Source organism: Dicentrarchus labrax, unplaced genomic scaffold, assembly GCF_905237075.1.
Source record: "Dicentrarchus labrax unplaced genomic scaffold, dlabrax2021, whole genome shotgun sequence".
NCBI classification, from domain to species: domain Eukaryota; kingdom Metazoa; phylum Chordata; class Actinopteri; family Moronidae; genus Dicentrarchus; species Dicentrarchus labrax.
The window spans coordinates 24004482-24028093 of NW_026136720.1; the positions used below are offsets into that span (position 1 = coordinate 24004482).

General features: G+C 40.1%; 2 protein-coding genes across 5 annotated transcripts; both read left to right on the top strand.

Annotated features, from left to right (window-relative positions):
• The first annotated feature begins 94 nt into the window (after positions 1-94).
• LOC127353894 (peroxisomal succinyl-coenzyme A thioesterase-like) lies at positions 95-21395 on the top strand. 2 transcript variants are annotated; one of them, XM_051383493.1, is made up of 11 exons: positions 95-218; positions 2028-2229; positions 2375-2474; positions 2569-2759; positions 2905-3074; positions 5455-5574; positions 5826-5908; positions 7440-7533; positions 20486-20566; positions 20768-20909; positions 21035-21395. In XM_051383493.1, exons 2-11 carry the CDS (start codon positions 2034-2036, stop codon positions 21169-21171), a joined length of 1314 nt encoding a protein of 437 aa, XP_051239453.1. In that variant the 5' UTR covers positions 95-218; positions 2028-2033; the 3' UTR covers positions 21172-21395. The 2 variants fall into 2 exon arrangements, with proteins under 2 accessions (XP_051239453.1, XP_051239454.1); XM_051383494.1 differs by having other exon boundaries at positions 2033-2229.
• On the top strand, positions 12348-20014 carry LOC127353897 (bile acid-CoA:amino acid N-acyltransferase-like). Of its 3 annotated transcripts, none has more exons than XM_051383496.1 (8): positions 12348-12434; positions 14323-14524; positions 14667-14766; positions 14861-15054; positions 15290-15459; positions 19200-19319; positions 19619-19701; positions 19791-20014. In XM_051383496.1, exons 2-8 carry the CDS (start codon positions 14329-14331, stop codon positions 19987-19989), a joined length of 1062 nt encoding a protein of 353 aa, XP_051239456.1. In that variant the 5' UTR covers positions 12348-12434; positions 14323-14328; the 3' UTR covers positions 19990-20014. The 3 variants fall into 3 exon arrangements, with proteins under 3 accessions (XP_051239456.1, XP_051239458.1, XP_051239457.1); XM_051383498.1 differs by having other exon boundaries at positions 12352-12434; positions 14328-14524; XM_051383497.1 differs by having other exon boundaries at positions 12390-12434; positions 14279-14524.
• Positions 21396-23612: the final 2217 nt, after the last annotated feature.

Sequence of the window (23612 nt, forward strand, 5' to 3'; positions counted from 1 at the left end):
AGTGACTCGACGGCGCCATCTTGCGTCCGGTCCCCGCGGTGTTGCTGTGGGAGGAGACTGAAGCTCCACCCGCTGAGGTTGGACTTCAGACGGTTTAAGTTCCGTCTGTCAGTGAGCTGGAGTGAGTTTGACACGGTCGTGACTTTGTTCTGCGGCCTCTGTGAAGAGTTCAACAGCTGAAGCGGACAGACGACAGACCTGAAGACAACAGGTGTGAGGTCAGTAAGTGCCGCCATACTGCGCCCTGTAAGGAGCTCTGCTGTTATTTAGGGGTGGGGGTATGGAGACACTGTGTGGCCTCTGAGGCGACTACACTGATCCAGATGATCCATGTGTTTTTCAGCCTGCTGAGGGGACGTTCCTCTGAGTTTATAAACGACCCTCTTCTGTTGTGTTTCAGTAAAGAACTAAGTACATTTACTCAAGCAGATAATGGACTGATACCTAAGTATTTCAGAGGGAAAGGTTATATTCTACTTTTTAATTTTCTACCACTGTATCTGTCTGAAAGCTATAGTTAATCTGCGGATTTTATATAAAATACATATGATCAGTTTATATAGAATGATACATTTTATTTAACTACCCAATAGTGAACAATGTAGTCAAAACCACTGACAGTATATATGATCTTAACAAACATTAAAATACTGCTGTTGTGGAATAATAATAATTACAACCTGATACATATAACAGTAAACAGTCTTAACGGGGCTACTCAACCTAACGAGTACTTTTACTTTTCATACTTTAAGTACATTTTACTGATAATCCTTTAAAACCTTTACTGATGACTGATAACTTTTGTAACAACTGAGGATTTTGCTATTTAAGTACTCCCTCTACCACTGGTTAATGCAAAGAGTTCATTTTAAATGACATAATTTATAGTTTTAAATAATCTTCAAACCAGAGCTCTACTATCTGAAAATATTCACCTGCAACTGTGAAGAGTAACCTGTATCAGTTTATGATTGTTTGCTAACACATGAGTAGTTGATGAATGATGTCCCAGGGTTCACCTTGAACCCTACACCATACTTTACAATGACATTGTTTTGATCCTGCTAGGAAGTAAACAGTGCCAGACCCCTGGCATGTTCGATGGCCACGTTCGGCCTGTGTATCTGAAACACAAGAACATTTATAGTTGGTGTATCAATATTTTTCGAGGAATAAATGTTGAAGAAGTCTTTACTGAGAGCAATTCACTGTGAAAAAGATGAGGAACTTATAGGTAGACCACAGGTATCATAAAAAAATAGCTAGTACAGTATCAAGGAAACTGGATTTATGACAAATTAGTTTCAGTGTGTTTACATGCGGACTAGTGTCCTGGTTTATTGGAACTATCTGCTGCTGACAGAATAAATCTAGTGGCACAATCATGAGGGCTGCATTCATTATCTTTAGTAACTTTTCAAAACAGACAATCTAGCAATCACACTCATTTTACACAGCAACTAGTGAGTAAATGGAGTGGGCGGGGTGTGCACTTCTATCCCAAACTCTCTTTATTCACATATCAATCCCACTTCTGTTTGAGACCTGCAGGGAAATCCTGGATTACATTCAGTGACACATGAACGACATTATTGGTACAGCTCAATATAACTCAGAAGAATCTCTGCAAAACAACATACATAAAGTATTTTGTGATTTTGTGTACATGCGACTGAAGCCACACCGATAGGTTTTTGCACTAAATCTATGGCCATATGTCGGTTCTAAAAACGTGGAGAAAATCTGATCTTTTGGCAGAAATGGAATGTAATATCAATTGGTATGTTTTCATTAGTTTATAATCACATGAAAATTAGAATTGTTGTGTTTCCTTAAAATGAGCTGTCTTTATCTACAGGGTGAGTGGGTACTCCATGATGAAGCCCATGTTACTTTAACATATATAGCCCTCAAAAAGTTTAGTTTAAAGTTCTAAAGTTTATTTAGTGTGAGATTTGTTCGGGTGGTGTGAGAGCGAGAGACAGAGCCTGAAAGTCTGTCTGTTTTTTATCTGTTCTGCTCAGTTCAGGATGGACATGAAGCAGTGTTGTGTGAAGCTGTCGGTGCAACCGTCCAGAGGACTCATGGATGAGAAGTTTATCATCCTGGTTCAGAACGCTCCACCTGGTTTCCAGCTGACTGTTCACGCCCTCCACAAGTGTGAAGATGGACACAGCTGGGAGGCGTTTGGTCACTATACTGCCAACGCCACAGGGACTGTGAATGGTACATGGTTCAATGCCTGGACCTTGAAAATCCAGGAACATTCATTTAGAACTATTTTCAGATATAGAAAAGTTTGAGAATTGCAGATAATACACTATCATGAGCATCCAAATAAAAAATATTTTTCATCCCTTTTACTTTACAGTCTCAGAGGATCCCAGTCTGGGTGGGACATATTCTGGGGTTGAACCGATGGGTCTACTGTGGAGCCTCAGACCAGTTCCAGGCAGCAAACCTGGACTCAGGTACGGCAGCAAAGGATGGAGCTGTTCAGATGATACCAGTCAATACTAAACCAATTATCAGTATCAATCATGACTCTTTCCCATCATCCCTCAGGATGAGGAAGATGAATGTTCAGACTCCCATGGAGGTCACAATCTCGGTGTACCAGGGTCACCGGACTGAGGGCTTTGTGGATCAGGTACCGCTGGCTGGTGTGGTGGCGGAGCGCTGGTATATGGCGCCCGGTGTCCGCAGGGTCCCGATCACAGAGGGTGGACTCACTGCGACCCTCTTCCTGCCCTCAGGTAGGACCAGAGGAGAGTCCTATATGTGCACCTGAGGTCTGACATTCTGAGCAACAATCACCAGTAGACTACCATTAACCATGAAAGTTAACCAGTATAGTTGTGTGAAGTGTGAACTGTTTTTGGTGTTTTTAATTGTTTGAAGGACCAGGGCCTTTTCCCGGCCTCTTGGATCTGTGGGGGGGTGGAGGGAAGTTGGTGGAGTACCGGTCAGCGCTGCTGGCCTCCCACGGCATCGCCTCTCTGGCCCTTGACTACCTGACACCCAAAATCACCATGGAAACTGGGAAGATGGTGGACAACCAGTATTTTGAGGTAAAGCATCTAAATTACAAAAAAAGCATAATCATCATTCATTCAAAATACCCCAGAATAATAAAAACTTTGATGTAATGGCCACCAGGGAGCAGCAGAGCTCTACAACAAACTGACAGACACACAGCTCAGACATGTTACCACTTTATGAAGCAGTTGTAGCTAAGATGTTTCTTTCACATGCAGCAGACGTAAAATGGATTTTCAGTTCAGGATTTCACCCGCTGACATATGTTGTATGTAATCAAACCATATCGTCCTTACATAATCATCACAGTAACCCTTTCACTTCACATTGTGATACTGAGTGACAGGAGGCTATGCACTAAGTAAGACTGGAGTTATACATCCAATTAACCTCTATTTCGCCTTGTGTCAATACTAAATGTTTAATTACGAGATATGTTTTACTGAGGAGAAGACTAATGAGTCTAGGGCTGAAGCTAACATTTTCTTCATCGATTAATCTGCCGATTATTTTGTCAGTTAACCAATTCTGTAAAGCCCAAGGTGACTTCTCCAAGATATCCAGTTTACTATCACATAAGACAAGTAGCAGCTTCCCATAAACCAGGAGCTTGAACCAGGTAATTTTAAAATGAAGTATTTGCAACCCAGGAACCTAAACTAAAGCTGAAACTTAGCGTTTAAGCTCTAACTGAGTCTTCCTTCAACTTGTTGTAGTCACTATCAAGAATCTCCACGAGCAGCCAGTCACAAATGTGGTGCCTCCATAGCCTTGACCTTGATCGGACTTCAAATGATCTATTATGTGTAACTTCAAATAACAAAATATAAATTGCACTTCCAAAATTCCCAGCAAAAAATACAGACATTGCGTCACTAGTGCCAGGGTGAAGATCATGAGCTACAACCTGCATACTGGTAATAATCATTTATTTGGGGTGTGAGATAGATTGTCACATTGTGTTAAGATTGTGTTGAGTTACGTAGGTTAAAAGTCTTTGCTGCACACACCTGGAAGTGTGTTATCTGTCTGTGTTTATGTGTCAATAAAAATGGTTCACAGGTTCATTCAACTTCACTCAGACCAGAGACAAGTGTTTAAATGAAATATAACTGGAAGAAGTGTCGTTTGAGAGTCTGACCCAGACCCAGAGTTTTTGTTGGTGTGACCATGATTCATAGTTACTTATTTATTTTATACTGGCCCTTAATGCACTCCTTCACTTCATCTTCTGTCTGAAACAAGCCGTGTTTTTAAGGCCGTGCAGCGTTTCCTTCAGATGTTTCTGTCTTGTAGCTTGCTGGCTCAGCAGTGCAATGACTGCTTAGTGTCGTGTTGTTAATCAAGTTAAAACAACAAAAAAAGCTTGAACGTGTGGGCCATGCTGGGAGAATGGCTGGGGGCGGTGACTATACAGTTTTGACATCCCAACCTTACGGGGGTTCTGACAGCTTGAATACGGGCAGCGTTCTCTGTGGATTGATCGTTTTAATACTTTCATAGTATTTAAATAGCACCTAGACCTGCTTTATAATGGAAAAAGACATGGAAATCTCACTTTCTACAAGATGCGACCTTTAAAATTCACGATTAACCTGTGTAATATAGTCATAACTGTTTCACAGCCCAGCAGTGTCAGCAGTTTTTTCATTGGCTGGAGGTGCAACGATTGTGGCACAGAATATACTTGGACCCAAAAGCATGACAGAGGCAGGCAGAGTAGAATAGAATTCTTAGACATTTTCATCAAAAGCCAGGAGAGGGTCAAAACCAGGAAATCGTACTACATGCATTACTGCAGCCTTCAGGGCAGGAGGGAGTGGCTGGATCTGGATTGACATAATAGTTTTTATGGCAGAGAGAGTGGAACAATAAACAGAATAAATGTTACTATCTGGCATTTCTCGTTTCTCTTGTCTCAAAGGGCTTCATCCAATATTTGACACCCTCTAGCCTTAGAACTTCAGTTCAGATAAGGAAAAGCACCACAAAAAAAGTGCTTTAACAGGAAAACAAAATTTTTTTCAAGGTTTAAGTTAGACAAAGATAACTAAGAATCTCATAACAGGACTGAACAACTTTCACCTGACACTGAGAGAAAAACTGATATTACTCCCAGATTATGGCAGAGCTGGTTTATGGAACTATATTGCTAATTTTAAAAACCCATCAGATTTTAGAAGTTAGTATAGCTGTCAGACATTTTGTGACGTCTAACCCTAAAACCCTCAAAAATTACCAAAATGCAAAACCAGTTACCACCGGGATGTGGACAACAAGAAATGCAAAAAGAGGCTTTGAATGCTTTATCCTCTACAATAGTGTTTTGGAATGCACGTTAATATAAAGCATGAAAATCCACACAAACTCATTTCTTTTCTTCCTATATCACAAAATGATTTCCTGATGCAGACGGCCTATAGAGTCCTCCAGCAGCATCCTCAGGTCCTCGGCAGCAGGATCGCCATGATGGGTCTTTCCCTTGGCACAAGTGTCACCCTCAAAATGGCTGTGTACTCCCAAGTTATGAAGGTAAGACAACAATGGCTGAAAGTTACTTTTATCATCTTGATGTAGCTTATTGTGATTTCTACTATATTGACATTTCTCCCCCCACAATAATGGACTGTTACAGTGGCTTTTCAGTAGCAGCTCAGTTTTATGGCTGCTCATGAAGCTCTAAGCTGATGATCAGAAAATGATAATTGTTAGTGTTTCGCCCTTATTTAAATACATTTCTACTAAATGTAATTTTGTTTGTGTGTGTTTGTATGGTCTCCCAGCTCAGTTGTGCGGTGTGTATTAGTGGGAGTCACGTGCAGCCAATTGACGGATCTTTGGAACAAATACTGGGTTGTTTTAACGAGTAAGTTCTGCCATTAGTTTTGATTTTTTGTTTTAACAACTCAACCACTTCTGATCATTGTTTGACCAATTTGAACACCATTCGAAACATGTGATATCTAGTTTCCAAAGAATGTCTGGGATTTTTTAATAGCATTTGAATGAATATTTGTGGAGATGTAGATGTTAGTTGGTTTTGCATATTTTGAAAAATATAGAGTAACGGACTTCTGAATTTACCATAGGCTGCAGTTAGGCAACCTTTCGTCACACATGAACAAATCCCCTTTTCGCCAATCATGACCAAACTTTATATAATTATATGAAAATGACTATAGAACATGAGTCAAATCAGATATAAACTTATTGCATCTGTGGCGCCCCCCTGTGGCAGAACATCCCTAACAATGTACAACAAACAAACATGTTTTGAAATTTCCTTCATAAATTTGGATAAGCAAGGTCTGTAGATGATCCTGACAGAGTTTGGAACGATTGGCCCAATAGTTTCTGATGAGTTGTCAAAAATAAGTATAGCGTTAGTTCAGACAGGCCATGAAGTCAGGCTCAACTCTCAATTCCAGCTATATCAGCTGATCACAGCTAATCATAAACACACATCCGCTGATGGCTCAGCTGTTTCCTCCTAAGCTTCCTATTGGAAACCATACACAGTGAGACCCTCAAGCATCCAATTTGGCAAATATCATTCAGGGCGCCTCATTTAAGCTGCTTTAAGGGTGTTACATACTCGCCGTTCCCGACCTGTAGCGCGACAATGTGACGTCAAAATGACGTAGATCTCGCTGGCGCGCCAGGATTTAGGCCAGGTCGCGCCAGGTCGTGCACCACTCTATTTTTTTCAGCTGAGCGCGCCAAAGCGGAAACATGAAGATGGACGAGTTCGGGGGCAAGCCTTCCGAGCAAGTGTGCCTCTACAGGCATCTGTACGATCCTTCAATGAAGGAACACAGAGATGCCCAGAGGTGCCAGAATTCATGGCGAGAAATCGCCATGAATGTTGGAAAAGAGGAGGCCATTTGCCGGGAAATTTGTAAGAACCTCCGCGACCTCTTCTTCTTCTAGTGCGTGGAAATAGCAAAGTCGGTAGCCTTTCCTCAGTTGCGACACCTCTGTTCAGGAGAAGACTGCAACTAGTGTCGCGACCACCACGCGCAAGTATAAATAGTTACGGCGCTCCCGTGACGTCACATTGTCGTGCTACAGGTCGGGAACGGCGACTATGTAACAGCCTTTAGCCTGCCTATCTTTGGTGCTTCCTCTACAAGCCGTTCTGCAACCCACCTCCACCCCAGCTCCTCCTTTTATGTTGTATCTAATTAATCAATGTCATTTTCTGATTGCCATTGATGCTTGCTCTGTTCTGTACCCTGGGGGGTCTCTGCTGCCGCTCTCCTTGTCTTAAACTTTTCCATGTATGCACATGGAAGGGCAGGGAGGTGTGCAAATCTGCCCAATCTTCCAAAGTCTGTCTCACCAATAATTCAAGTAAGTAAGATTAAGACTTAAAAAAAATTGTATTGTTCAATCAGAAATGCTTCGAAGACTCGCTTCAATGAGGAGAACCAGGTGATCTGGCGAGATCTGCTGCTCCCCATCCCCACCGACCCCACACTCAAAGTAGACGTGAGTACCACCAGCCACAATTTCTCTCCATAGATATACTTTTGATTCTCAGTTATTTAATTTGTTAATTACAGAACACATTTGTGAATTTCATTTGTGCAAGACTAAAATGTTTTATTAGACATTTTCTTGAACAAAAATAGATGTGAGTTTAATTTCCTTTGAATCAGAAAAGGTGGTTTGCATGGAATTGCATCTGTTCAGAGCAGGGGTCCCAATGTGGTAGCCTATGAGCAGCCTATGGGGTGGCTACAGAGCATGTTCTCTAATCTCAGTCTTAATCTTAAATACTTTTTTTCATAACACTTGCAAGGAAATGTACAAATGTGTTCCTTTGTTTTTTAACTACTAAATCCATTACATTGAGATTAGTCTTTCCATGTTCTGAGTTGAAACCATGTCATAAATGATGCCACAGGTAATGTTAGGTAATGCTTAAAATTGAAAAAAATTGTGAAAAATAAAAATAAAATTACACCCAAAATCTGAATCTGCAGCCTGTGATAAAAGCTGAAAAATACTGCTTTTTTTTTTCTTGAAGGGGGGGGGGAACCCCAGGGTCCTCTTTTGCTGGTTGTAGGTGAGGAGGAAAAAAAAGGGCCCCCTAAGGAGGTTGAAAGGGACGTGAGTTTTTTTAAAAAGAAAAAACTTTGTGTAAAAAAAAAAATTGGTTTTTTTTTTTTAAAACAAAAAAAAAAAAAAAAAAAAAAAAAAAAGAAAAAAAAAAAGGTATGATAAAAGAATTTAATTAAAAAAAAAAAAAAATATTTGAAAAAAAACCAAAAAAATGATAAGTTGTGAAGAAAAAAAAAAAAAAAAAAAAAATTTAAAATTTAAGAAAAATATTTATAATAATAAAATAAAAAAAGAAAAGAAGGAAATATTTTTAATTTTATTAAATTTAATTATTTATTTCTTTTTTTTAATATTTTTATTAAATATTTTTTTAATTTTTAATATTATATTAAAAAAATAAGTTTTTTTTTGGGTTTTTTATTTAAATTTTAAAAAAAAAAAAAAAAAAAAAAAAAAAAAAAAAAAAAAAAAAAAAAAAAAAAAAAAAAAAACAAAAACAAGAGGTGGAAATACAAATAAATAAATAAACCCTCTGAGAAATATGAGATGAAGTATTTTATTTCCTGTTTTCCAGATGAAAGAAATGATGGAGCGGGCGGGGAATAGCCACCTGCTGACCGTCCTGGCATATCCGAACGTCGGTCACCTGATTGAACCTCCGTACACGCCGCATGCCCGAGCAAGCACCTTCAAAACAGTCGGCACCGGTCAGAAGTGTAAGTTTACCTTCAGACTGTGAAGCTGTATGCAGAGACAGGACTGAATTATTTGATGTCAAAATCGGACTTCAGGCTTGAGTTTTGACGGCTGTTTCGGCTTCCTGTTGTCTTTGCAGTGATGGCTCTGTGGGGCGGGGAGACTGTGGCACATTCCCGTGCTCAGGAAGATGCCTGGAGGAAGACGCTGGTGTTTCTGAGGGAGAATCTGTACGGTGGCATGAACCCTGTCGCAACTTCATTTTCCCACCTGTAATCAAGGCAACGGCTAATGATTATAGACACTCAGGAAGTAAAAGTCTCATTAATTTTTACCCATAGACAATGTTATGTGACTCACAGATGGAGCACTAGTTTATCTTTGATGGACATGAATGAAGTAATGTTCCTGGTTGAATCATTAGTACAAAAGATGAATAACTGTGTTATAAGAATTATCTTATAATAATGCTAATAAAGTTTTTTTATAGAACACTTCCCAAAGTGCAAAGTAAACAAATCTGAATACACACATACTGCAAAATACACAAGCAGACAAATTTACAGAATTTAATACAGTTATGAAAAATCTTTCTAGTAAAATGTGAAAAATGTAAATGTTAAAACAGGTGGTAAGATACTGATTTTGGAAGTTTGTTTTAGAGTTGAGGTGCAGCTGTCCCTTATAATCTTACACCTTCACATGGCTGAAAGATCCCTACCTGACAACCTCCGACTCTGCAAGCTGATAAGGGTGCAGAAATACAGTGACATTAATCTGGAGCCATGGCGAGTTAAAAAGTAACTGGGAGTCAATGTAAAGACATTGAGAGTAATAGGATTGTTGTGTAGCCGCTGCATTCTGTACAATTTGGAGGATTGCATTTCAGAATTAAGGTAGGTAGGTTAAGAGACCGTGGTGTTGTTTGAAAAGTGTGGATTTTAATTCTCTGTGCATATTGTCTGTGCCAATCATAAGGATTTCTGTTTTATTGGAATTTAGTTGTATTTTTAAGTTGTATAAGTTTAATTAATTGATTAGTCATTCAGTGTCAAACAAAACTCCAAAGTGATGTCTTCAGATTTATTGTTTAGTCCCACAGACAGTAGTAGTATTATATTAGTATATTAGTTTACAATGATACAAAACAGAAAAGCATTGAATCCGTACACTGGAAAAGCTGACACTAGAGAATAGTTGGAGGGTTTGATTGGTAAATAACTTATATGAAACGGTGCTTGTTAAATGCCACTAAAGAACATTAACAAAAAAACGATTCCTGCTGCTTTAGATAAAGAATACACAATAAAGGAGACTACAATAGCAACCCCGTCTGCCACAGTAATGTCACACTGACCTACAAGCTCAACACTTTCTATGCTCGGCAACATTGTGATGAATGCAAGAAACCCAAAGGATGACTAGGTTCCCACACTGAGCGCGTGCAGCAGAGGGTCAGTTCACACAAAGCTGCAGGCCCTGGGTGGAGTTCTGGGAAGAAAATAAGGACTGTGCCAAACCGCTAGCTGAGGTATTTACAAGAATTTTCAACCTGTCTCTCTTTTTGGCAACGTTCCCCAAGTGCCTGGAGTCAGCCATCACAGTGCAAGTGCAAAAAAAACCCAAACAGCAGTCCAGTCACCCTCACATTAACATGATAAAGTTCTATTCATTATGAAAAACCAGTCTTCTCCCACATCAAAGCCACTATCCTCACTTCTCTGGACCCCTGTGCACTGAGGCCCATCCTCTTCTCCCTCTTCACACACTACTGTGTTCCTGCATTTTCCACTTGTTACAGCACAATTGTTAAGTTTGCAGATTACACAGTGGTGATCGGGCTGATCTCCAACAGCGATCAATAAGACTGCAGATTACTGAACCTGATGAGATGGTGCTCTTAGTACAAGTACTGCAAACAACAAGGAGCTAATCATCAATTTCAGATGATCATGGACTGGCGAGTAGGCTGCAGTCTTCATCAACCGAAACAGGGGAGATAGTGTCCAGCTTCAGATTTCTGGGCATCTCAGAGGACCTGGAAAGCTGGTCTACCCCAACAGCTGCTGGTGACCTTCTACTGCAGCACCACCACAGGGAGCACCCTAATATATTAAATCTGGGTCTGGCAGCAGCTGATAGGAAAGCTCCTCAGTGGGTCATCTCCAGCCCACAGAAGATGAACATCTGTATCCCACACTGCCTCAAAAAAGCTACCAGCATCTGTAAGGAATCCATACACGCATGCCATCATCTGTTTGAACACCTTTCATCTGGCAGACTTTATACGGCCTTCTGCACACGCACCTCCAGAGAGAGACAGAAAGCTTCCTCCCCAGAGCCATAACTGTTAAATCAATTTATACTGGTTGTTACTTTATTAATGCTATTCAATGATATTTATTGTTTTATTTCTATCCTGTTTTTATCGCATCGAGTACAGAAGCTGCAAATTTAATATTGTTGTGTGTGTGTACACTGACAATAATAATATTCTATACCAGACTTTTAACTTTTTATTCCGCATGTTGTCTCATTCCCAAAAAAAGCTGGCAGCCTGCATCTCATCTAGGCCAGTGGTTCCCAGTCTTATTCCTTAAGGGACCACGTGTCTATCATTTAGTAAACTGACGACCCCTGGCTATATTTTATTAATTTATTTTATTTCGATGTATTTCATATTATATTCAAAGCGATACAATGAATTAGATTATTTCCTGTTAAGAGAACTTTTTAAACAATTCTCTGTCTGCATTATGTATTAGCAATAATATACTTCTACTACATATAGGCTTCTTTTTTGACAAATTCAATGTTTTCTTGTCCCTGGTGCTTGGCCATTGTTCTATTAGACAATTGACTTTACATTTACTTTTCTTCACAGAAGTGAACCAAATGATAAAGGCCTACTGTGTATATTCTTTAAGTTTTCTTACATCCCTTAAAATCAAGAAAGCTTTGCGACCCCCCATGAAACTTTGATAAGCCGTAGTGGTGGGCCCCTAACCTCCAGGTTGGTAACCAATAAAAACTTTAGTAAAGGTTCTACCTTTCAAGATGTTGACCACCAGACAGATCTTGAATTCTATAGAGAAACGGGAGTGGTTCACTTACCTAGCTCTAAAAGACACATACTTTCATATACCCACCTGCCCAGACCACAGACCTATCAGTTCAAGGTATTCTCATTTGGCCCTTCCCCCTCACAAAGAGTGTTCACCTGGGTGGTTACAGCTGTCCTCTATGTGACGGAGGCTTCTGGCTCTGCTCCTGTCCTCACAGTCATGTTGCGCAGGCATATTACACAGTCCACTCCAGGAAATAATGAGACACCTAATTGTCTTGCCTAAATATATTTTCAATGCTTTTTAATTGCAATGCAAGTAAATACATCCAGGTGTCAGGTGTGGTCAGAAATCATTATGCTACTCTAAGCTTTGGTGACTCAGTGGTGCCTCTTGTGTTTAGATAGAGTGTTGTTGTTGTAGGAGGAGACTGAAGGTCCACCCAGACAGATCTTTGTATAAACCTCAGATGTTGATCAGTGTTTCATACACATGGAAGTGTAAGTCACCAAACCTGAAGAAGACAGCTGTGAGGTCTGCTTCTGTTCCCAGTCTGCTTCTATAGTAAGTGTTTAGAAGTGGTTGTTTTTGATTGTATTTACTGTCATTTTACAATCTATTTTTAGTTAATAGTTAGAATAACCAACAACTTAGTTTGGCAAAGGAGCAGATTCTGTAGCAGGTCTTTTTCAAACACTAACTAACTAACTAAGTGTAGTCACACTCACAGCTGAATGAAGCACCTTTGATTAAAGGTCCAGTGTGTAACAGTTGGACGGCTCTACTGAAAGAAATGGAATATAAAACTAATAGGCATGTTTTCATTAGTGTATAATCACCTGAATGTAGGGATCATTATGTTTTTGTTACCTAAGAATGAGCCATTTTAATCTATAGACACTGTGGGTCCTCTACCGTTGTCATTTATACAGTAGCCCAGTACAGACACACTTAACACTTATTCTAGAACGGGCCTTTTGCCTTTCACGACCACCGTAGTTTCTCCTACACACTTCACAACCCGTTCTCATTCCCAGGTCGTCAAATACAGATGCAAGCAGTGTTTAGTTAGTTGCAATCTGAAACTTCACCGGAATATGCCACTTAATCCTACATACTAGTCATTGAAAGTGTAGGGTATAAATACAACAAACCTTCCTCTCTCTCGAAAAAGGAACCTTTTGTAATCATGGTTTTGTATCAGCAACAGTTCCTGTAAATATACACTTTACAATCAAATTAACACTACTATCTACCATTTTATAGACATGGAAAGGGTATATTTGACCCTAAATACGTAACCTAAATGTAACCCTGTTAATGTCTTAATGACAATATCAAATGACTATTTTACCCCCTTCGGAACAGGTAAGTGTGCAGCACAAGTTACAATGGTGATCTAACCAATAAGAGAGTCACCTTCGTCACATTGAAAACTCAACCTCGCTTACCCATTAATCTAGTTTACACCCCTCTGGTCTCTTTGAAAGACTACATAAACTGGTGGCTATCAGCCAGTCTTTGTCTCTCCTCTGGGTTCCACACTGTTTGGTTTTGTTGTTTGTCTTCATTTAATTTCCATTTTAGTTGGTGGGAAATAAAATGTAGCCACTGAATTGGGATATGTGTAATCAACACATAATAATAATACATATAAATTCATTTAATTTAAAGTTTATTTTTTATTTTTACAAATAGTAAAAAAGAAGCTCTGCTCCAATGCACTTGCATTGGGAGGGTGGACACTGTTAGATACAGAATGGCGGCAAAATACCCAGAAACTCCTGAAGGATGAAAGAAATGGTGCCAAAAGTCTGTCGAATAGAATTAGGAAAGATGGACCTTAACCTAGGGCCTAAAACATGAGCGTGCAATGGGATAAAAGCAAAGACAAACTTGAGTTAAGAGTAGTTACTTGACAGACCAGCAATATCACAGTAAATCTATATTGCGTTGAACTCTATTCAAATGTTTTATTGAAGAAGAATTCAGCATGTGTGAGGGGACCTGAAGACATCTGGCCCAGCTTAACGTTTCCCCCCACATTCTGCTTAAATAAACTTAAACTACAACTCATGTGTGGTCTCCCATGCTTTGTTCAGCCTTGAGCCTGGTTGTGACACAAGCTACAATAAAAATGAGTCATTAATAGAAACAATCAATCATAGAGGGCATTAAAACACTGTGTTTTGGCCTGGTGTTAAATGAATATTTAAACTTCAGGGTGACATTGCATTATTAAATGGTACCTTGGTAATCTGCACATTGCGCAACTATCTTAGTCTTTCTAGAACTTGGTCTCAGTCAGGCTGCTGTTCATTCAGTTAACTGTAGGTCTTGTTAGAGTCCTTGCTGCCACTTGTGTTTGAATTAACAAGAAATGATGACTTTAGACTTTATGTCTTTAGGAAGCCATTCAGAGTAGAGTCTGGTCAGTTTCTGTTCTACTCAGTTCAGGATGGACATGAAGCAGTGTTGTGTGAAGCTGTCGGTCCAGCCGTCCAAAGGACTTGCGGATGAGAAGTTTCTTGTCCTGGTCCAGAAAGTCCCACCTGGTTTCCAGCTGACTGTTCACGCCCTCCACAAGAATGAAGATGGACACAGCTGGGAGGCGTTTGGTCACTACACTGCCAATGCCATTGGGACCGTGAACGGTACATGGTTCAATGCCTGGACCTTGAAAATCCAGAAAATAATATTTAGAAATGTTTGCAGGTATACGACATTTTGTGAATTTTGAATACACTATCATGAGCATCCAAATAAAAATAATTTTTCATCCCTTTTACTTTACAGTCTCAGAGGATCCCAGTCTGGGTGGGACATATTCTGGGGTTGAACTGATGGGTCTACTGTGGAGCCTCAGACCAGTTCCAGGCAGTAAACCTGGACTCAGGTACGGCAGCAAAGGATGGAGAATTTCAGATGATACCAGTCAATACTAAATCAGTCATCAGTATCAGAATCGACTCTTTTCCATCATCCCACAGGATGAGGAAGAAAGAAAATGTCCAGACTCCCATGGAGGTCACAATCTCGGTGTACCAGGGTTACCGGACTCAGGGCTTCGTAGATCAGGTGCCGCTGGCTGGTGTGGTGGTGGAGCGCTGGTATATGGCGCCCGGTGTCCGCAGGGTTCCGATCACAGAGGGTGGACTCACTGCTACCCTCTTCCTGCCCTCAGGTAGGACCAGAGGACAGTCTGGAGGAAAGTGTTCTGTGGCTGGAGCTCAGGTGTGACATTCTGAGCAACAATGATCAATGGACATTTACCATTACTGCTAACCAAGTTCAGCATAAGTTAGTTAGCCAATAACCAAGTGAAAAATGAAGACAGGAAACACTAAGACGTAATCCCAAAATTGTAGGAACATTAGTATACACACTGAACAGTTTTTGCTTTTTTCACTTCTTTAAAGGACCAGGATCTTTTCCTGGTCTCTTGGATCTGTCGGGGGGTGAAGAGAAGTTGATGGAGTACCGTGCAGCACTGCTGGCCTCCCACGGCATTGCTTCCCTGGCCCTTGACTACCTGACACCGAAGATCACCATGGAAACTGGGAAGATGGTGGACAACCAGTATTTTGAGGTAAGCCAAATTAATGTCTAAGTTACAATAAATCAAATCAATGTTCATTCTGAAACCCCCCAAATAACTAAAAGATTTAGTAAACTAAAGAGCAACAGAACTCCGCACAATCATGCAATTACCGTTGTATTCATGTTCATTCAAGTCCCCAAAAGGAAATATTTTTTATCTAGCTAATTTATTATAAATTCACATGCATCTCTACCGGCTTCAGATGCACACAGCCGTCATTAAAGGAGAGAACTCAGCTTATCAAGTTTTATTTTCACCTTGGAATGTCATACCATGAAATTCTTACTGCTCTTGCTGAAATCTAAATGTCCGCCAGATTTTGTTTTGTTTAGAGGGGCATGGACACTTCAGTAAAATGGGCGAATAACAGAAAGCTATCTTTCTCAACTATCTTATCAACCAGCTCACCTACCAATAACATAGCAAATTGACTTCTTAAATAAATCAATGAACACAGCAATGTTTCAAACATAGTGGGGAAATCAGCAAACATATGCCTATAAAGCCATAAGATAATAACTTGTGCACACAAGATAGTATTCACTCTTAAGATATGAGAGAATGTAATATTAACTCTTAAAATAAGAATCTTCACAAGCAGCCAAAGGTATGAGATGTTAACAAGTTCTAACGGATCCAAGGACTTCAAATAAAACTATGATGAATATACAATAAAATGTGAGGACTGTTTTAGCTTTTAAAGCCATTTTACCCTTGAGCAAAGTCGCCTGCAGCTTTCATTAGGGACCGAGCCAACGACCGCTGGAGGTCCCTATTGTTTTTGCTCGATTTCTTCTTACCTATTATTATTTTTAGCCCCCTTTGACTGCATTTTTGCCCCCCTGAACATATACGAAAACTCAATTTTATTTGGCAAAGTTGTCAGGCCTGGTGAAAATGGGGATATTCTATGTGTCGCTTTGGGATTGGCCACTAGGAGGCGCTACTATCATAAAAAATGCGTTTAGGCTAATAACTTCTGCATAGTTTGTCGCATATTCATAAACCTTGTATCCACACGTTTGGTGAATAGAGCTGAATCTCCCCATATAGGCCACGCCCACTGCCGCGCGAAATGTCCGTAAACTACTTTTCCTTTTTTCCCCCCATGCACTTTGTCCGATTCGCACAAAATTTTTCACGTAGCATCTGAGGACCCTCATAATAAAAAAGTGATTAAAAGAACTTTGATATTTTGAAAAACCAGCATGTTATAAAATTAGCACTTCCTGTGGATTTTTCGTCAAAAAAGGAAGTGGACCATTTCTTCACATTGGTATGTCCGATTGACACCAAACTTGGGTCCATAGTTCCACATGTCTTCCTTAAGCATTGTGCACAATTTCAGGCCATCGCCACAAGGTGGCGCTCTTTAAAATGAAGAAGTTTATATCTCTACAACGGTATGTGTGATTAAGATGAAACTTGGTACGATGCTTCCCCATGGCTCCCTGAGGCTCACTAAAAAATGTGTCAACAATCCGCCACTAGGTGGCGCTCTGGTGGCATGGTAAATCACTGTGCGGAGACCGTAATAGTTATGAACATGAAATTCACAGGGCACGTGTAGACTGGTGCCTGAAGGTCACATACCAAAAATCATGTTTGTCGTGTTTGTAGCGCCCCCTACAGGATAAAAAAACAGCAGCCCCAGCGCCACGTTTCACCGATATGTACGAAACTTGGTAGACACGTGTAACATGCCGGGACATACAAAAAAGCCTCTTGGACCCATACACGAAGCCCCACAGGAAGTCGGCCATTTTCATTTTCATTTTGAACTTTTCACGTTGTATTTGAACAAACTCCTCCTAGGGAATTTACCGGATCTGCTTCAAAATTTGTGAGTACAATCAAAAAATGGTTCTGATTAAAAGTTGTGCTATTTGTGCATGTATGTTGAAGGGCATGTCCGTGGCGTGCCCTCAAAGTTGGCCATAGTGAATTCCGTGCGCATTTTCGGTGAATTTTTCGTGTTGTATTTGAACAAACTTCTCCTAGGGAATTTATCAGATCTACTTCAAAATTGGTCAGTACAGTCAAAAAATGGTCCTGATTAAAAGTTGTGCTATTTGTGCTTGTACGTTCAAGGGCGTGTCCGTGGCGTGCTGTCAAAGTTGGCCATTTTGAATTCTGTGGTCATACAAACTGATTGAAAAGTTGAGCTGTTTGTGACTGTACATCAAACCGCATGCCAGTGACAACTTGTCGATTTCAGCAGATTCACCATAAAAATAGTGCTCATAACTTCAGTGTACGTGGTCCAATCTCAATGAAACTTTACATGTTTGATAACACTCTCGCCTTGAACATGTCTACATGACAACATTCAGACATAGTGATAGCGCCACCTACTGGCAACAGGAAGTAAGCGCTGCGTGGCGATTTTGAGCTGAGTTATGTGAAATGACCGTGTTGGTGACGACTTGTCGAATTCAGCCGATTCGCCATAAAACAGCACTCATAACTTCAGTGTGCAATGTCCAATCTCCAATAAACTTCATATATTCTGTAACAGTCTCGCCCTGAACACATCCTCATAACTGCAGCATATGTGGTCCAATCTCAATGAAACTTGACGTGTGTTATAACAGTCCCGCCCTGAACTTGTCTACATGACAATATTAAGACATAGTGATAGCGCCACCTACTGGCAACAGGAAGTAAGCGTTGTGTGGCAATTTTGAGCTGATTTACATGAAATTTCATGTTTTGGTCCGCATGTGTAACGATGGCACGTGACGAGGCCGCAGCACGCCCCAAGTTGTGTGGAGTGCGAGGTCCCGCTCAACGCTGCTTGCAGCTTTAATTTTATATTGACTTTGTTCAGTTTAATATTAATATTCAGGCCTCTTCGCCTGAGCAAAGAGTTGTTCTGACAGATGGTATTTGATATGTAGTGACATAAGCTTACATGATTAGCTTTTTCTGTTCTGGGGGGAATTGTCTTTTGGACATCTCACAAATACAGGCTTGGATTGTTTTATATATTTTAAATGATATAATGGTATTATTTCATTTAATGACATTAAAACTGGATTTATGCTTTACACAAGGGGTTAATAGGAGTCAAGGTGTAGGTTTCCATTTTTAGTTCAGTGTCAGATTGTTTTGGAGAGAGAGAGAGAGAGAGAGAGAGAGAGAGAGAGAGAGAGAGACCTTAACTTTCAATCCTCCTTTATGAAAACATGCCTACAAATAAAACTTTGTGCGACAGTTTAAACTGTTTAGTTCCCCTCAAACAACAAACCATCCCATCTACACTCCACATCGTCCAAAATGTATACAGGTCACTTACAAACTAAGCCCTAATGCATGCAGAGACCAGCCCTTTAAACAGTAACTCAGGGTCCACCAGTCCTGAACCCTGCAACCTGTTACACCTTTTGGGCCAAGTAGCAAGTGTAGCCTGACTAAGGATCCCCCAACCTCCTCGATATGACGAGAGCTCCATGGTAGTATGTTGCTTAAGATTTCAGATTTGAGTCACAGACATTTTGTGACATCTAACACTGAATATCACATAAAATGACTAAAGTGAAAACCAGTTATCACCAGGGTGTAAACAACAAGAAAAGCAGAAAGAGGCACAATTTTATTAATAGTGGGGTTATGCTTTTATCCTAAAGCATACAATCCACACAAACTAAAACTAGTTCATTTTATTCCTATATCACAAAATGTTACAGCTTTGACAGTTTGTTTTCTGACATGTTTTCCTGATGCAGACGGCCTATCGAGTCCTGCAGCAGCACCCTCAGGTCCTCGGCAGCAGGATTGCCATGTTGGGCCTATCACTTGGCACCAGTTTCACCCTCAAAATGGCTGTGTACTCCCAAGTTGTAAAGGTAAGACAACTATGACTGAAAGTTACTTTCATCATCTTGATGCAACTCAGTGTAGCTGCATGACTTTAATGAAGGTCTGTTGAAGCTTACAGAGCTTCAGGTAAGTACGTGGTCTAAGCTCTAAACTGATGATCAGGTAATTGATAGTGTTTCCCCATAAAAAAGTTTTTTAATACATTGCTACTTCCTCATGTTGTGCAGTTTTTCTGTTCTGCGTCACTTATTGGATCTCACTTGTATTAACAGGAATTCTGATCGTGTGTGTGTGTTTGTGTGTGTGTGTGTGTGTGGTCTCTCAGCTCAGGTGTGCGGTGTGTATAAATGGGACTCATGTGCAACCCATTGATGGATCTGTGCAAGAATTACTGGGTTTCTGCCGCGAGTAAGTTGATCTGCTGCTAGTTATGACTTTTCATCTTACTTTTTCTACTGCATGTATATAGTATATACTGTATGTGTATTAATATACAGAAACAGTGGTAAAACTCGTTTCAATGAGGAGAACCAGGTGATTTTTAGAGATCTACTGCTGCCCATCCCCACCGACCCTGCCCTCAAAGTGAATGTGAGTACCACCGGCCAGAATTTATTTCTCTCTTCGTTATACAGTTTTTCACTTTTGTTTTTTTTAAGTTGTTTGGTTTTTATTAAGTCTCAAATATTTATTTGATAGTAGAGTATTTTCAGCAGAATGAACCTGGACCCGTATCCTAATGCAGCCCTACAAAGTCTGCAATTTTTCAGCCCGAGCCTTGACTTAAGACTGAGTCTGAAACCAGTGTGACTTCACGTTTTTTGTGACGTGCACACTCTCAAAAACCTGAAATCATAATTTTCGGGTTGATTATGGCAAAACAAAATTGGTTTTCTTGTGACAACTCATCCAGTTATCTTGAGAAATCTGCCTTTTGTATTGCGAGATAAAAAGATCGATTAACTTGTGAACTTGAGATAACAGCATTAAAGAAATAATTGCAACTATGGCTGTTCTTGGCTTCTGTAAATGTGGGTATTTTTAGATTTCTTTATTTTCAAGTTTACAAAAAATTTGAAACATTTCCAAAGGACACAGGTAATTGCAACTCATTCCACAGGTAATGCTTAAAAATCTGAATCTGCAGTCTGTGATAAAAGCTGAAATGCTGCTGCTGTTTGTCTCTGAGCAGGTGGGGCGACTCCAGTGTCCTCTGTTGCTGGTTGTAGGTGAGGACGATCAGAACTGGCCCACCTACGAGTCTGCAATGGACGTGAGTATACTGACATGACAACATCTTGTGTGACTAACAAGCTTGGTCTTGAAATCACAAGAATAAACTTTACTGATCACTGAGAGGAAACTGAATAGTTACTGGGATATATGGCATTCCAACATGGCCAATATTAAATACAAAAACAAGACAATAAAAATAAGTTATAGAGCACTATATGTAATTGAATCTGTTTTCCAGATGAAGGAAATGATGGAGCAGGCAGGGAATAGCCACTTGCTGACTGTCCTGTCATATCCGAACGCCGGCCATTTGATTGAACCTCCGTACATGCCACTCTCCCGAGCAAGCACCTTCAGATCAGTTGGCTTACATAAGAGTGGTAGGTTCACCTTCAGACTGGAAAGCTGTAGACAGTGAAAGGAACTCTCTGAATGATTAGAGCTTAAGATGTCAAAACTGCACTTTCGGCTTGAGTTTTGAGGCCTGTTTCGGTTGTCTTTGCAGTGATGGCTCTGTGGGGCGGAGAGACTGTGGCACATTCTCGTGCACAGGAAGACGCCTGGAGGAAGACGCTGGTGTTTCTGAGGGAGAATCTGTACGGTGGCAGGAACCCTGTCGCAACTTTATTTTCCAATCTGTAATCAAGGCATAAACTTATGATTAAATGAAAAAAGTCCTAGTCATTTCCCCCATAGACAATGTTACATGAGCACTTAGTATAGATTGAAAGATTGTGATATTTTCCTGGTTGAATCATCAGTAGAAAAGACCAACCTGCATCCACATGTACACTAATCTGCCCAACTGAAATGGGTATGAAAAAGTTTTTAAATAAAATTAAGTTTTCAGAAGTGATTTAAAAAGAGATACTGATTTTGTGATTTTTGTGAGGCAGACTGTGTGCAAGTTGATAAGGGCATAGTAATACAGCGATATAATATGGAGCCATGACAAGCTTTAAAAAATAATGTAATCAAGGTGATTCTGTAATAAACTGGGAGTCAATATAAAGACATTGAGAAAACTAGTTTTTTTTGTTAGATGTGTAGCTGCTGCATTCAATATGGACTGTGAATTTTTTTTATTCCAGCCAGTTAGGAGACCAGTACAATCATCTAATAATCTACATAAGGAAATGAGAGCATGTAAGATGGATTTGATGTATTGAGGTTCTGAAATGAACAGATTTGTAAAGATGAATAAACCTACTGCACAATAGACCTTTTTCACAGCAGATTTTTTACAAAGCAAGGTGTTCAAAACTAAGAGCCAGGTCTTTGATCAGGCGACACCCAGGTGTTTCCCGTCATACCCTGGGTCTAGCAGACGGTGGAGAGCAAAAGCAGCGCCTGTCTCAAAAATCTCATCAGGTTAAGTCATGTTCTGCTTTTCAAATTAACATGTTGTTCGGTTTATACAGTACATAACATTTTACTTGGGTTTGAACATTTAGGGGAAACTTTTATGAAATGCTGGATCGTGCTTCTTTCAGGCAACAGGGACAAAAGGACACAGGTATTGTTGAAATACATTCGAGTGACTATCCTTTTACGACTAGCTGATTTTATTGAACTGATTCCAGCTCTCCTCAACATCCATCCCTCTGTCCACATTGTGATCAAATGATGTCATGTCCAGGCAATCCATCATGTTTCAGCATGAACTTGAGTTTCTGGCCTCAATTGTAGAAAGCCTGGTAAGGTGATGTTTTCCTGTCTGGTCCCATTCCACTTAGTCTACACCTAGGGATGCAAAGTTTTACCAATGCCACTGGACTTGGTTTTATTTGTTTGTGGTAATTTCAACTCCTTTAGGACAAACTGGGACCTTTTTAAATAAGATGGGCTGCATCCTAACAGGAAAGGAACAGGAAACGGATCTGGAATTTTATTAACTGTGGCTGACAGTGCGGGTCCTGCTGGTGCTGGACCTGGTTGCATCTCAGGTTGTGGATGTGGACTGGCTGTAATTCATAGGGAGAATTTTAAATGTTCCTTGTCTTCACTTGGTAACTTCTCGTCATTTGAATCACTTGGCTGTATCATCCTAGACATTGTCCTGTCCTCTGGTTTTACTCTTGATAATGTTGATCTCTGTCAGACTATGTGTGTCAGACCACAAATACATTATTTTAAAGTCCAACCTCCCACCTCCTTATTCTACGGCGGCTACTTATGTCTCTAACCGGGTACTCACTACTAAGTCTGCTAAAATATTTCAAAATGTCTTTACCGCTGCACCTATACATAACAATAACTAAAAAACATATATGTCTACAGTAGAATTACTAACTGACTTCAACAATACATGTAAAAGCTGCTCTTGACTCCATAGCACCACTAAAAATCTGTAAGGTCAAATCAAACCACAGCATATCTTGGATAGATAGAAATATCAAAGGAAAGGCAGATGAGCGGAAGTATAAAAAGGCTGTCTAGTGGTCTCACATCAAATCATGAAAGAACTAATTTCAACCAAAAAGCAGTATGAGATGGCAGATTGTCCTATTATTACAACAAGCCTATAATCCCAGAATTCTCTTAAAAAACATCAATGCTGTAACCAACCCCCTCTCTAATCAACCCACTGAAGCCACCTCTACAATCTGTGAGCAATATTTGTCCTTCATCACCAAAGTAAACGAAATAAAACTCCAGATTGGTCTTGCCACTGATGACCTGCTCTCTCCACACTGCAATTCCTCTGCCTCTGCCTCACTCAACAGCTCTCAGCCCCTCACACTGTGCACTTTAAAGGACACAATGGCCAAATTAAAGCCTACATCGAGTCCTTTAGATGTGACGCCTGTCAGACTTCTGAAGAAGGTTTTTAACAGTGTTGTTGGCTCAATTTTAGCAATTGTAAATAGCTCTCTGTCTACGAGTTGTGTTTCCTTCTTCCTCAAGCACGCCATAGTGCACGCTTGTTAAGAAACCACCCTTGATTATTTCCAATTTAATAATTTTAGAGAGGATTGTCTATTTACAACTGATTTCCTTTATGAATGCTAATGAAATCTTTGACAATCACGTTTCCGAGCTGGTCATAGCACTGAATCTGCGCTTATCAAAGTAACGAATTA